Consider the following 12762-nt stretch of genomic DNA (forward strand, 5'->3'; position numbering starts at 1 on the left):
TAATTATTTATTATCCATTTTAGTTTATAATGAAACGTGATTAAACATTTTAATTTATAATAATAAAAAATTTAGATCTAGTGTAAAATCATATTAATTTATTTTGTAAGAGATGAAGAAATATATATATATATATCTTCTATATAATAAGTGTGTAGATAATGATTTTTTTTTTGTTTTAACGGTTTTTTAATTTTTTTAATGTTAACTTTAACGAAATATTTTTATATTTATTAGAATATTCTTATATTTAACAGTAGTTTGTAAATACTTAAACTTAAATAAAGTAAAATAAATAATTAAAAAAAATTAAAATAGAATATTTTTGAGATATTTTTAAATAATAATTATTTTAAAATAATAAATAATTAAAAAAATTATAATATGATATTTTTGAGATATTTTATAATGATAATTATTTAAAAATAATAAAATCATATTTTTATAACTTAAATAAAATTTAATTAAACTTAAACTCACTTATTAGAATAATATCATATTAAACATATAATATAATCTACTGTGAATTATCAACAATTTTTTTTTTAAATTACTAGCAACAAACTTAAATTTAAAATCAACATATAATATTTAATATTACATTAAACATATAATATATAATCTCTTGTTGTCACTCCCAAATTCAAAAACTAGAACAAACATAAACTTAAACAAAAATAAATAAACTATTTAATTAAAATAAGATATTTATTTGAAATTTATATAACATTAATATAAATTTAATAAAAATAATTAATAAATTCTATAAATAAAACTAAGCAAATGTGCATATTGCACGTTGCTTGTATCTATTATATATATATATTTATATATAAGGAACGACTACAACGCATCTATTTTTTTTTGTAACACCAGTGCATCATTTTTCTATTTCGACATCTAAATAGATATAATCTCAAATTTTTTTATATGACAGTGTACATTATAGTTATTTAGAATATCCTGCAAATTTTCAAGAAATTCTTAATAGTTTACGAAGCCGAAAACAGAGTTCAAACGGTCAAAATTTACACGCGTACACAAAAAAACAGGCACGCGTGCAACAGATGGTTTAGACCCTGTTTCGATACCATAATTTATTCATAATTTCTTGAAAATTTGTAGGATGTTCTAGATAGCTATATTGTACACCATCATATAAAAAAATTGGGATTATAACTATTCAGGTGCCGAAATAGAAAAATGATGCACCGGTGTTGCAAAAAAAGGAGATGCGTTGTAGTCGCTCCCTATATATATATGCATATATATATATATAAAGAAGAGCACTAAGGAGATGATATGACATTCTAAAAACTCTTTAAATCACTTTATCTATTTTCTTAAAAAATCTAATTTTTTATATTCATTTTATGTATTATAATAATAATAAATGTAATTTTTTTAAATTTAAATGAGATATTTATAAGATATTATTATTTAAAAATAGATAAATATCTATTTGTGAATCTATATATATTCTAAACATTCTCTATTAATCTCATATTTTCCTCTACTCTAATTTTTTTTTTTTCTCTTCTTCTCTCTAAATTCTTTCAATTTCAATTTTCAATGAATTCCAATTCATATCTCCAAATTTGATTGATTTACATGTTAATGATAACACAATCATCTCGAGTATTTATTCAATTATTAATGTTTGTTAATCTTTAAACTTTGGGTATTTATTCAATTACTAATGTTTGTTAAACTTTAAAGTTTTTATTTTAAATTATTGATCTTGATATTCTAACATCTCATCTTATTTTTCTATCATGTTTTAGATGTTATCGGATGTTTATGTTGTGTGGGTGATAATGAAATTGTTAGAAGTGGTTGGGAAGAAAGAGACATCAAAGTTTTAACAAATTAGTAAGTATAAGTTAATCTGTAGCATCATTAATCGAAAGATTTTCCACCTTCTTCAATAGTGTGGAGGTTATTCTGTGTTCTAATATATTTATATTTTATTTAATTACTATTATTATTGTAGACTTTTTTTTTAATTAAAGATATTTTATAAAAAATATATTTTGTATATTAATATAAATTTAAAATTTTATAATTATTTTTTAAATTAATTAAATATTATTCTCAATAGATATTATCATTATTGATTTATTATGTGAAGTTTTGGTACAATTTGAATTGAATCTTATAATTATGATACAAAAGCCTATAATCTCTCTCAATAACCCTTCCCTCTTTTCAGAAGAGATACGAATAAATAGAATGGAAAAAACTAAATTTACTATCCCATCAAAATATGCTGCTACATGGAAAATTTAATATATGTATATGTATTGTAATATCTTTTAGTAGCAATAATATATAATAACCTATCACACCTGCCAATTTCTAAAACTAACAAGTATGAATAATGTCACTAATCAATAACATATTCGCACATTTAGGAAGTTATCATACAAGGTAAACAATAATCATGTCCAGAAATCAAATTCTTCAAATCTAAATTAAGTAAACGATCTCTATACATAAATGAACTTAATAATAGGAAGCGAAAAATCCTTAAAACTTGGTTTTATAAAATTAAGCTACTCAAGTTTCATTTGTTCCTAAGCTAAAATAATCAACAAATCAAAATCTGGGATAGTGTCATTGCCTTGACAATAATGTCATAAGTCAATTGAAGAATTTTTATTTGGCAAAAACATAAATAATACATACAAAGTTAGTCGTCAGATATATTTTAAATGACAATGTGTCAAACTTAGAAAATGTCACACAGTTTTTTACAAAAAAAAATAAAAGGATAACTCAAGTCAAAATCTATAATCTATTTCTAATTTTTCTACATTTTTATTTTATTTTATTTTATTTATGATTATTAAAAAAACAAAATATCTAAAATCATCAAATGCGGCAATGCGTCTTCCGTAACTTTTTTTTTAATATTTATTAATAACTAATTTTCTAATAATTATAAATTTACATTTATCTTGAAGATTTTCCAATTTATGATAATCTTTTTATTGTTTCATATTTCAAATTCAAAATTTAAAATATCTTAATTTATTTATAAATAACTAATTTTTTAATAATTATAATAATAAATAATCATATATAATTGACATTTTTTTCAAAATTTCCATCTGTATTTATTTTTTTATTGTTTTGACATTTCAAATTTAAAAAAAAATATTTATATTTATATTTATATTTATATTTAAATAAAATATTTAGGAATAACTAATTTTTTAATAATTATAATAATAACTGAATCTTATATAAATTGACATTTATCTTCAAAATTTATTGTTTTGATATTTCAAATTTAAAACCAAAATATCTTAACAATTACAAATATCGACATGCATACACGTACTATTAATTTGATTAAGAACATTATTAATTAAATTAATAAAAATATTTATTTAAAAAAATAAATGATTGTGCAAAAGATCATGATTTATAAATTTTCTACCCTAAAAATATAAAAATCTTAAAAATTTTATATAATAAAAAAAACAACGTAAAGTGTATAAAATATTACTAATATTAAATAAAAGTACACGTACAACAAGTAGTTTGAATTTTATTTTGGCACTTTAATTATTCAGAATTTCTCAAAAAACTTGCAGAAGGCTCGCTATATAATAAACATTATCATAAAAAAAAATTACGGTCAAGACACTCTTACATATTCATATAAGGAGCATGTTGTATGGATAAAGTGAAAATGAATCCCTTACACAAATCTTCCAAAAAAATAATTAAAAATATATATTTTGATCATTACAAAAATTGCGCGAAGCACAGCTATGTATTATACTTTATATATAATTCTGAGTTTTGTAAGAGATAAAAAAAACTATTGAGTTTAGTCTAAAAAAAATAACATAAAAAGTTAGTTTTGGAATTTTTCAAATAAATAATTTAAGGAAAAATAAAATGAGACATACATTAGTTTATATATACTCATATATATATATATATATATAAAGAAGACTTCTAACAATTATGATAATGTAGCAACATAGTGGCTTGGTATAACAAGTCACCAAAAGATAAATATTTTTTTTCTATATTAATTTTAAATTTAATTTTTTTTTGTCATAATTAATATTGTTTCCATTCAATGAGAGACACTAGCTATATTTAGAAATTGACATGCATTTGAAAAATAAAAAATTTACAATATTATATTTTCATAATAAATATATATTTTTCATCATGTGACATTTCTAAAAATTTTAAAAAATCAAAATTTATTTTTAAAAATATTAATTAACAACTATAAATAAGAATCATTAATTTTAATTTAATGATTAATATCAAAATAATTATTAATTAGTATTTATTTTGTTATAAAAGTCAAGTGTATTAAATGAGTGTTTAATTGTAATAGGTTAGAAACCAAATTAAGACAAAATTTTAGATAGGACATTTGAGTGCATTCTTTTTTTCGCACTAATCTTATGAGCGAATAATTTTGTGCCATGCATGCACAAGAAGTTACTGCATCCATATCATATATCACATCAACTATTCACTCTTCGAATCCGATGCTTTCACTCGGAGTTAATTCTTCTGTGAAACATGGTGTGGTATGGGATTTCCGCAACTTAATTATTACACCAATACATATTATACTAATTTCAAGCTCTATTATTGAGGGTTATAATGAGCTTCGAGTAATTCACAGTAGAAAACTCTACTAGTGTTTAATTTATTATTTCTTTATATTTTGGAAAGTAAGCCATGTCAATCACAGAGCTATTGTTTCCACATTAACTTGTTTGAATTAAAGAAAAGGCCAAGATATAATAATAGTAATAATAAATACATAAAAGTTTCTACAGAATTCGCTTGTGTCCAAATTGTTTTGTGTTTTTCTTTGGTAATTTCATTATTTGGCAAAAATAAGAAAACAACAAAATAAAAGAAAAAGACATGGAAAACAAAAACAAATCAAACATGACCAGATATATAATTAACGATCCATATTCATTGAGACATGCAAACGATCTGAAGAAGCCCAAAACCAATTGTTATTCATTGGCAACTATTTTTCTAGCGAACAAGAGGACTCCATTCAATGAGTTTTAGATAATCAAACGTTTAAAAGCAAAATTCCAGAGCCATTTCAGGCAAAAGGGAAAAAAGGGCCACTAAATTTAATACATGTTCATGCAATCTCAAGTTGCATTAATAGCACAAAGGGTTTTCGTTTTAACACATTTGTGACTGAGAATCAGAAAGGTCACTAGACATTGTCACCATGACAGCCATCATATGTTCAACAACTGGTTGTTTAAGAGAGAAAATAAGGTACTTTGACAAGGAAAATCTATTAATAAACATAAAAGTGGGAGAACAGGGAACAAACCGAGCACAAAAGCGATGTCGAGTCGAGGATGCTCGGGCAGTCAGCTGCACCAGCATGGTCAGGAGTAGCCATCAAGCTGTGGCATCTGAAATTTCCACTGTGGAAGAAAAGGTAATTGAAAAATATAATTATTTTTAGTTATATTTTCATTTTGTCTGTAGAAAACAAAACCCACGTGCTAAGAATTCGGGATATTATATGAGATGATACCTCTTGCCAGAAAGTAGGTAAGGTAAGGTCACGTGGGTTTTATAGCCTGAGTGGTGGAGAGTAAAATGACAAGTTCGACATCGCAACATAATTTTTTATATGGAGGTTGCTAGAGACACTGGCAACGTTGCTACAACGTTCCATTCCATTTATTTTTTTATTTTTTCAAAAAAACTAATATTTTTTTTTATAAATGGTGTGCTTTTTGGCAACCAACGGTGTTGCCACCATTGTAATGTCCCCTTCTGCAACGTCTTGTCTTCTGAGGCTAGTAAAGATAACTCATGTGATAAAGCTATTTACTATATAGAAAAAGATATTGGCCCTGTGGGGCCCACAATAATTGATGACATCCTGTTCGTGCAGAGTTATGGTGCTTCTTTAAAGAGAGCAAGACTGAAGCAGTTTCTAGCAACTCCAATCTCCATTTCCATTCTCTTAGAAAGATTACCAAGTCTCTTCCTTTCACTCAAAACATGCAGGCTTCAGCTCCCCAGACTTACAATGAGAAAATGCTAGCAAACTATGTGCCAATCTATGTGATGCTCCCGGTAAGCAATAAAATCCTAGCTCACTATCATTTCATGAAATTTACTTTAAAACATCATAGCTAATGACATTCAACTTCTGTTTTTTTTACCTTGTGAATCTTTGCAGTTGGATGCTGTTACGGCTGAAAATGTTGTGGGAGACAGAGACAATCTTGAGAAGCAGCTGAAGGAGCTGAGAACGGCTGGAATTGATGGGGTCATGACAGATGTGTGGTGGGGGATTGTGGAATCTGAAGGGCCAAAGCAGTATGATTGGAGTGGTTACAGGAGCTTGTTTAAGCTGGTTCAAGATTGTGGCTTGAAAATGCAAGCTATTATGTCATTCCACCAATGTGGCGGGAATGTTGGTGATGTTGTTTACATCCCAATTCCTCAATGGGTCCGTGACATCGGAGAATTAAACCCTGATATCTTCTACACCAACCGCAAAGGTACCAGAAACCCGGAATACCTCACTCTAGGGGTGGATAACCAGCCTCTCTTTCATGGAAGAACCGCTGTTGAGGTAAGCTTCAGGGACTCTTTTGACGTGGTCATCTTTAGGTCTGGACGCCATGTTGTATGAAACTCTGCGTGATTGAGTAAATGAAATTAGTACTTGCTTTATGTGAAAACAAATAAATATTTTATTTGACTCGAGTAGCTGGTAAAGCTTGTTTAATTGAATGATCAAGCAATGGACCAGCAACACAATTATAGATCCCTGTAGATAAAAGTGGACAATTTTTTGAGTCATCTAAATAAAGCAGCTAGAGTTCACTTAGGGGAGTTACATGTAGTCTCAGAGATACATACCTTGGAGAGGGTTTTGTTAGTCATAAAATCTATCAGTAGGATTGGTCTACTTTTTTTTGAGTTTAGAAAACCATACCTAATATTTTGGTCAAACTTTAAATTGACTTGGATTATGACCATCTTCTTCTTTTTCTCTATAGATCTACAGTGACTACATGAAGAGCTTCAGAGAGAATATGTCTGACTTTTTAGAATCTGGGTTTATACTGGACATTGAAGTTGGCCTTGGAGCAGCAGGAGAACTTCGGTACCCTTCTTACCCAGCAGATCAAGGATGGGTTTTTCCTGGTGTTGGAGAATTTCAGGTGAAACTGGTTTCATTTAGTCTGGCCATCCAAGTCTAATTCAAGGAATTTTAAGACTAAAACAAGTTTCTGTAACATACTGCAGTGCTATGACAAGTATCTCAAAGCAGATTTCAAAGAGGCTGCAAGTATTGCAGGTCATCCCGATTGGGAATTGCCTGACGATGCAGGAGAATACAATGACACACCAGATGCAACAGAATTCTTTAAATCAAACGGGACATACACTACTGAAAAAGGAAAGTTTTTCTTGACTTGGTACTCAAACAAACTCCTGAACCATGGTGATCAGATTCTGGAGAAAGCCAATAAAGCTTTTCTGGGCTGTAAACTAGTGTTAGCAATCAAAGTATGTCTCATAATGCCCTAACTATAATATTATTGGAACTTATCATAATGTCATCAACTATATGACTGACCTTCTTTTAATAACATCGATCTAATGGCTCCTACTTCATCAACAAAACAGGTCTCTGGAATCCACTGGTGGTACAAAACTGAGAATCATGCTGCTGAGCTTACCGCTGGATACTACAACCTCAACGATAGAGATGGCTATCGACCTATAGCAAGGATGCTTACAAGGCATCATGCCGTTTTCAATTTCACATGTTTAGAAATGAGGAACTCTGAACAGAGCGCAGATGCCAAGAGTGGACCTCAGGAGCTTGTGCAGCAGGTAAAGCTAGAAAGTTTTACTTGCATTAAACAGAGTTTCTAGCTCATTAGACCTCCATGGAACAGTTTCTATATTCATTCTAGTAACTAAAGTATTACAAGTTCTGAAAAATATGAAACTATGACCCAATTAAACCAAAATCCCTTCTTAATTTGGCAATTCCTGACTTAATTACGCTTGTGCAGGTTTTGAGTGATGCTTGGCAAGAGAAGATTGAAGTTGCAGGGGAGAATGCACTTGCAAGGTACGATAGTGCAGCTTATGACCAAATCCTTCTAAATGCTAGACCAAATGGAGTTAACAAAGCAGGGCCACCAAAACTGAGGATGTATGGGGTAACATACCTTCGTTTATCAAGTGATCTCCTTGAAAAGACAAACTTCGATTTATTCAAGATTTTTGTGAAGAAGATGCATGCTGATCAGGTAAACAACCTTCATTTATTTGATGGAAAAGAATATGTCATTTCAAAGTTAACTTGAATTAGATTTCAATTGCCCCCTTACCTGTCCTCTTGTTGTTATGCAGGAATACACTCCAGACACAGATAAATACAACCACCATTTAGTTCCTCTGCCGCCCTCAAAACCAAAGATTCCAATTCAAGAACTTATGGAAGCAACCAAACCAATTAAGCCATTCCCTTGGGATAAAGAAACAGATATGAGTGTCAGTGGTGGTGGTGGTGGACTTTTTGGTTTCATTCGCAGGCTCTTTTCTTGGTTTAGATGAAACCACAACCATATAAATAAGAAGTAACTGCATGTAATCAAATAAAGGGGATGGAGTTAAACAGGCCAATGATTGCCATGCCATGGCAATCAAGTTTTAATAAACGCCATTAACATGGCTATCTAGTACCATTTCAATAAAAGAATATGCAAATCCTGTCTGTATATTATTTACTTACATCATGTACATTCTATCTAGTTTTAATAAACACCATCCTATCTAGTACTTATTCCAATATAAGAATATGTACATCCTATCTCCGTATTACAGCAGTATTCACTTGCAACGTGCTAATTCTTTATTCACCACTAGTCACTACAAAATCTAAAATACCAAAAAAAATATCTAAATTGGTGGAAGCTTGGAATACCTAACATTATTTTATATGTTTCTAAACATAAGCTAAGAAATTATATCCTCACAAGGTGGCAAACAGCACATGCAAAAAGATTATCCTCTGGCGGGAGACTCCAATCGTGATCCCTGCTAAGATTTAAACCATTTGGCACATTGTGATCCCTTATCAGAAACAAAATAGCACCCTTATCTGGAGTAATATAATTTGCTTATCATTATTAGTCATGAAAACTCTCTCTCCCCCTCCAATGTATTTCACATTCTATAACCACGGCACTCTACAAAACCATATATATCTTTCCTTAACATGTCATCAAAGAGCCCAACGTGAACAGGTAACTTAGACATTCTAAACATCCAAGGCAAGTACAATAAAGTTACTGTTTTCCTCTGACCTCAAAAGCCAAAACTTTTTCTTTTCAAGATATGACTGAAAAGACGAGCTTTGTAATGCTCCAAATTTCCTAATAAGGTTTAGGACCTTGATTAGGAGGCCGGGAGGGCCATAATTGATTTAATATGTTATAAAATGAATATATGCATGTTAATGTGAATTATATTATTATATGATGATAAATGCATGCGTATAGGAGTATTTAAAATGATAAGGGCATTTTGGTAATTTGGCCTGTTGAGGGCATATTTGTAAATTAGGTGCATATTGTAATATGTGAATGAGATCTCATTATTATGGAGATATATTCGAGCTATGCGGCATGAGACGGTCATATATAATGAGTTAGCGGTTTTATCATAACGGGGTCAATTTTGGGGTAATAGAAATGTTATTTGGTGATAGATTGGGAATATTTGAGATCAGGGTGAAATTCTGGAAGTTTTGACTATAGTGTCCCCGGGGGTGTTTTCGGGACCCCGAACACTAGGTTTTATTTAAGGTTACTTAAGCTTGAAGTAGCTTGACAGATAAGAACATACGTTAGAAACTTCTCGTTCTCTCTCAAAACAGTCCGTTTTACCGTTTGAGCCTTTTTGAGGAAATCTTGAGTTCTAGGAGTCGGAATCAAGCGAGGGTCGAGGCATAGCGATCCTAGGAAAGATTAGAAGCTTCTTAACCGAAGGATTTGACGAGAAACAACCCAATCGAAAGTAATCTAAGTTTGAAGTTTTAAGTTTTTAAAGTTTTGAAGCTTAGAATTGGACTTTGTTAATTGTTGAGTTTTTGGTCGGTTTGAGCTTTGGGTTTTGAAGGTTTTGGAGTATTGGGAAGCTTGGGAATTTTGATTTGATGATTGGGGACTGTTTGGGTATGTTTTTGGAGGATTTGGAGTGTTTAAAACGCGTTTGGGAATGGCCCAGGGTTGGGGGTCGCGGCCCTAGTTCGAAGAAGCAGGTGTCAGGGAATTGTCCTTGCTGGGCGCCGCGGCCCTTGCCTTAGAGAACCCTGGGGGCCGCGGCCGAAGGTGCTAGGGCCGCAGCCCTTGCCCTGTTTTCACCCTGTTTGCTCGTTTTGACCCCGGGAACTTAGTTATGGGCCTCGGGAGTGTCCCTACTACTTGGATTAGTTTGGATTGATCTCTTGGGGGCTAGATATTGGTGTGGAACCTTTGATTATCATGTTATTAATGGTGTTCCATATATGGTTATGATTAGGTGACCGCTAAGGACTTAAAGGTTGATCGTTCTCAAGGATCGTTCTTATATTGGTACTAGCTCGAATCTGAGGTAAGAAAACTGCACCCTATGTATATGTGACATGCATGGCTATTATGGATGCATGTTGATTGATTATTGAGCATAACATGCATGGCTATTATGATGCATGTTGATTGGCTGTTGAGTATGACATGCATGGCTATGAATGATGCATGTTGGATGTTTAAATGTAAACATTGTTAGCATGATGAATGCTTGGCAAATCTTGTCCATTTGCATATGACTGTTGTTGAGGCATGCTGGATAATTAAGTGTGATGCATGTAATGCACGAGAAACATGTGATAGGGCATGCCATGAACGATGAATATGAGATTGGTCAGAGCTTGAGTCTCTGAGTTTGTGCATGATCATGACTGTGCTAGAAACTGTTTAGTAAGCATGCTGAATGCCCTATTCTTGGATAACTGGCATATGATACATATTGATAGTATTGCTTACTTGTGTATGGACTGAATACAGAATCGACAAAAGTGTTAGTATCAGCTGTGAGGCTGTGACTTATTTGTCAGGCTCGGCAGTATTACTGGACACAGGTCAGGAAGCACTGACTTACTTGTCAGAACGGCCTTAGCGTGAATCACGCAAGCCAACAGAGATTAGATCTAATCGATTACTAGCATTGAATGACTCAAGGAGCATTAATGCCTGACCGACCCTGAGGGTCGATGAATAAACAGAGCCTGAAGGCTAGTGGCTTACCTATCAGCCACTCTCTTGCTAGAAAACAGAGCTTGAAGGCTAGTGGCTTACCTATCAGCCACTCTCTTGCTAGAAAACAGAGCTTGGAGGCTAGTGGCTTACCTAACAGCCACTCTCCCGCTAGAAAAGAGAGCTTGGAGGCTAGTGGCTTATGTAACAGCCACTCTCCCGCTAGAATCATGTGATGTGCACCCATTGGTTTGAAAGGTTTGAAAGCTTTATATTCAGTGTGATTATAATGATAATCATTTGATAATGTTTATGAAAAGTGTTATGCTTTCTTGCTGGGCTTCGGCTCACGGGTGCTATGTGGTGCAGGTAAAGGCAAGAGGAAGCTGGACCACCCTTGAGTTGGAGAGCTTAGGTGATGACGTGTACATATGCGGCTGCTCGACCGCCACGGTCAAGGTTTAAAGTGGAACTAGGGTTGAACCCTGTTTTGCCGCTTAGAACGGCCTGTTGTAAATATTTTCTGTAATAAACTTTGAATTGTATTTTCGGGATCCCAATGTATATGTTAAACGTTCTAGTGAAACGTTATATCTTAACTAAAATGTTTAATCCCTAAACCGCTAATCATACTTAGATCACGATTTTGGCCAAATGTCTCGATTAGCGAGTTTAGCACTATTTACAAGGCACACCGTAACGGTCCCAGGAGTTGGGGCGTTACAAGCTTACTTGCCTTGTTAAGCACAAGATCCAAGTACATCTATACAGTAGTCATTTGACAAAAAAAAAAAGAAAAGAAAAGAGCTTACTAAACCTCTGCAAAAATAATTTGTTCATAATTTGTAACAAGAACTCAAGTCTCTGTGGAGCATTCTATTAAACAGTATCCAGGCTAATCTAAAAACTCTCAATCCTGCTTAAGTATAATGAAAACAAAGAAGGCGTTTATGGATACAAAACAGAAAAGAATGAATACCCATTATGAAGATAAGCCATAAAAAAAAATAGAGACGCGAATGCATTACCTGTAAAGATAGAATCATCTGGTAAGGAAAGTGGTGACACTGACTGAAACTGTAAGCAAGCACATGAGACTGTATAAGACCAAAAATCTTAAAAATGGAGATGCGGGGTATCGATCCCCGTACCTCTCGCATGCTAAGCGAGCGCTCTACCATCTGAGCTACATCCCCTTGTGGTTCTTTCGTTACACAATGAAGATATTAGTTTTAACTAAAAGTTATGCATTTTAAAGCAAAATCTTACCTTGTTTTTCTGCTGTGCTGCATACCAATTTGATTGTCGTTTTCTTGTTTTATAGCCGTTATATATTTAATCATCCAACTTTTATTGTCGTCTACGTCTCTTTACTCTCATTTTCACTTAGGTAATATTGGTTGGAGGGAAAATGAGGAATAAGAATAGAATAAAATTAAAATGAATAAAAATATTTGAT

The 12762-nt window shown here is 31.8% G+C and overlaps 1 protein-coding gene, 1 long non-coding RNA gene and 1 other non-coding gene across 4 annotated transcripts; 1 reads left to right on the plus strand and 2 right to left on the minus strand.

Annotated features, from left to right (window-relative positions):
• Positions 1-4949: 4949 nt before the first annotated feature.
• LOC133817623 (uncharacterized) lies at positions 4950-5871 on the minus strand. Its single transcript, XR_009885616.1, has 3 exons — positions 5561-5871; positions 5351-5447; positions 4950-5267 (listed from the first exon to the last, which is right to left on the minus strand). It is a non-coding gene; the product is annotated as an uncharacterized LOC133817623 (long non-coding RNA).
• Positions 5192-8855, plus strand: LOC133817622 (beta-amylase). 2 transcript variants are annotated; one of them, XM_062250191.1, is made up of 8 exons: positions 5192-5461; positions 6043-6111; positions 6218-6616; positions 7047-7211; positions 7297-7560; positions 7681-7890; positions 8076-8315; positions 8419-8855. In XM_062250191.1, exons 1-8 carry the CDS (start codon positions 5243-5245, stop codon positions 8620-8622), a joined length of 1770 nt encoding a protein of 589 aa, XP_062106175.1. In that variant the 5' UTR covers positions 5192-5242; the 3' UTR covers positions 8623-8855. The 2 variants fall into 2 exon arrangements, with proteins under 2 accessions (XP_062106175.1, XP_062106176.1); XM_062250192.1 differs by having other exon boundaries at positions 5323-5461; positions 5927-6111.
• A 3571-nt stretch (positions 8856-12426) lies between these two features.
• TRNAA-AGC (transfer RNA alanine (anticodon AGC)) lies at positions 12427-12499 on the minus strand. The gene has a single exon. It is a non-coding gene; the product is annotated as a tRNA-Ala (tRNA).
• Between the last annotated feature and the right edge of the window lie 263 nt (positions 12500-12762).

This window comes from Humulus lupulus, chromosome 2, assembly GCF_963169125.1.
Source record: "Humulus lupulus chromosome 2, drHumLupu1.1, whole genome shotgun sequence".
NCBI lineage: Eukaryota > Viridiplantae > Streptophyta > Magnoliopsida > Rosales > Cannabaceae > Humulus > Humulus lupulus.

Coding starts and splice junctions, on each gene's coding strand:
- LOC133817622 (XM_062250191.1), top strand. CDS start 5,243: ATGACAGCCATCATATGTTCAACAACTGGTTGTTTAAGAGAGAAAATA. Junction 6,617..7,046: donor ATGGAAGAACCGCTGTTGAG/GTAAGCTTCAGG, acceptor TTTTCTCTATAG/ATCTACAGTGACTACATGAA. Junction 7,212..7,296: donor CTGGTGTTGGAGAATTTCAG/GTGAAACTGGTT, acceptor AACATACTGCAG/TGCTATGACAAGTATCTCAA.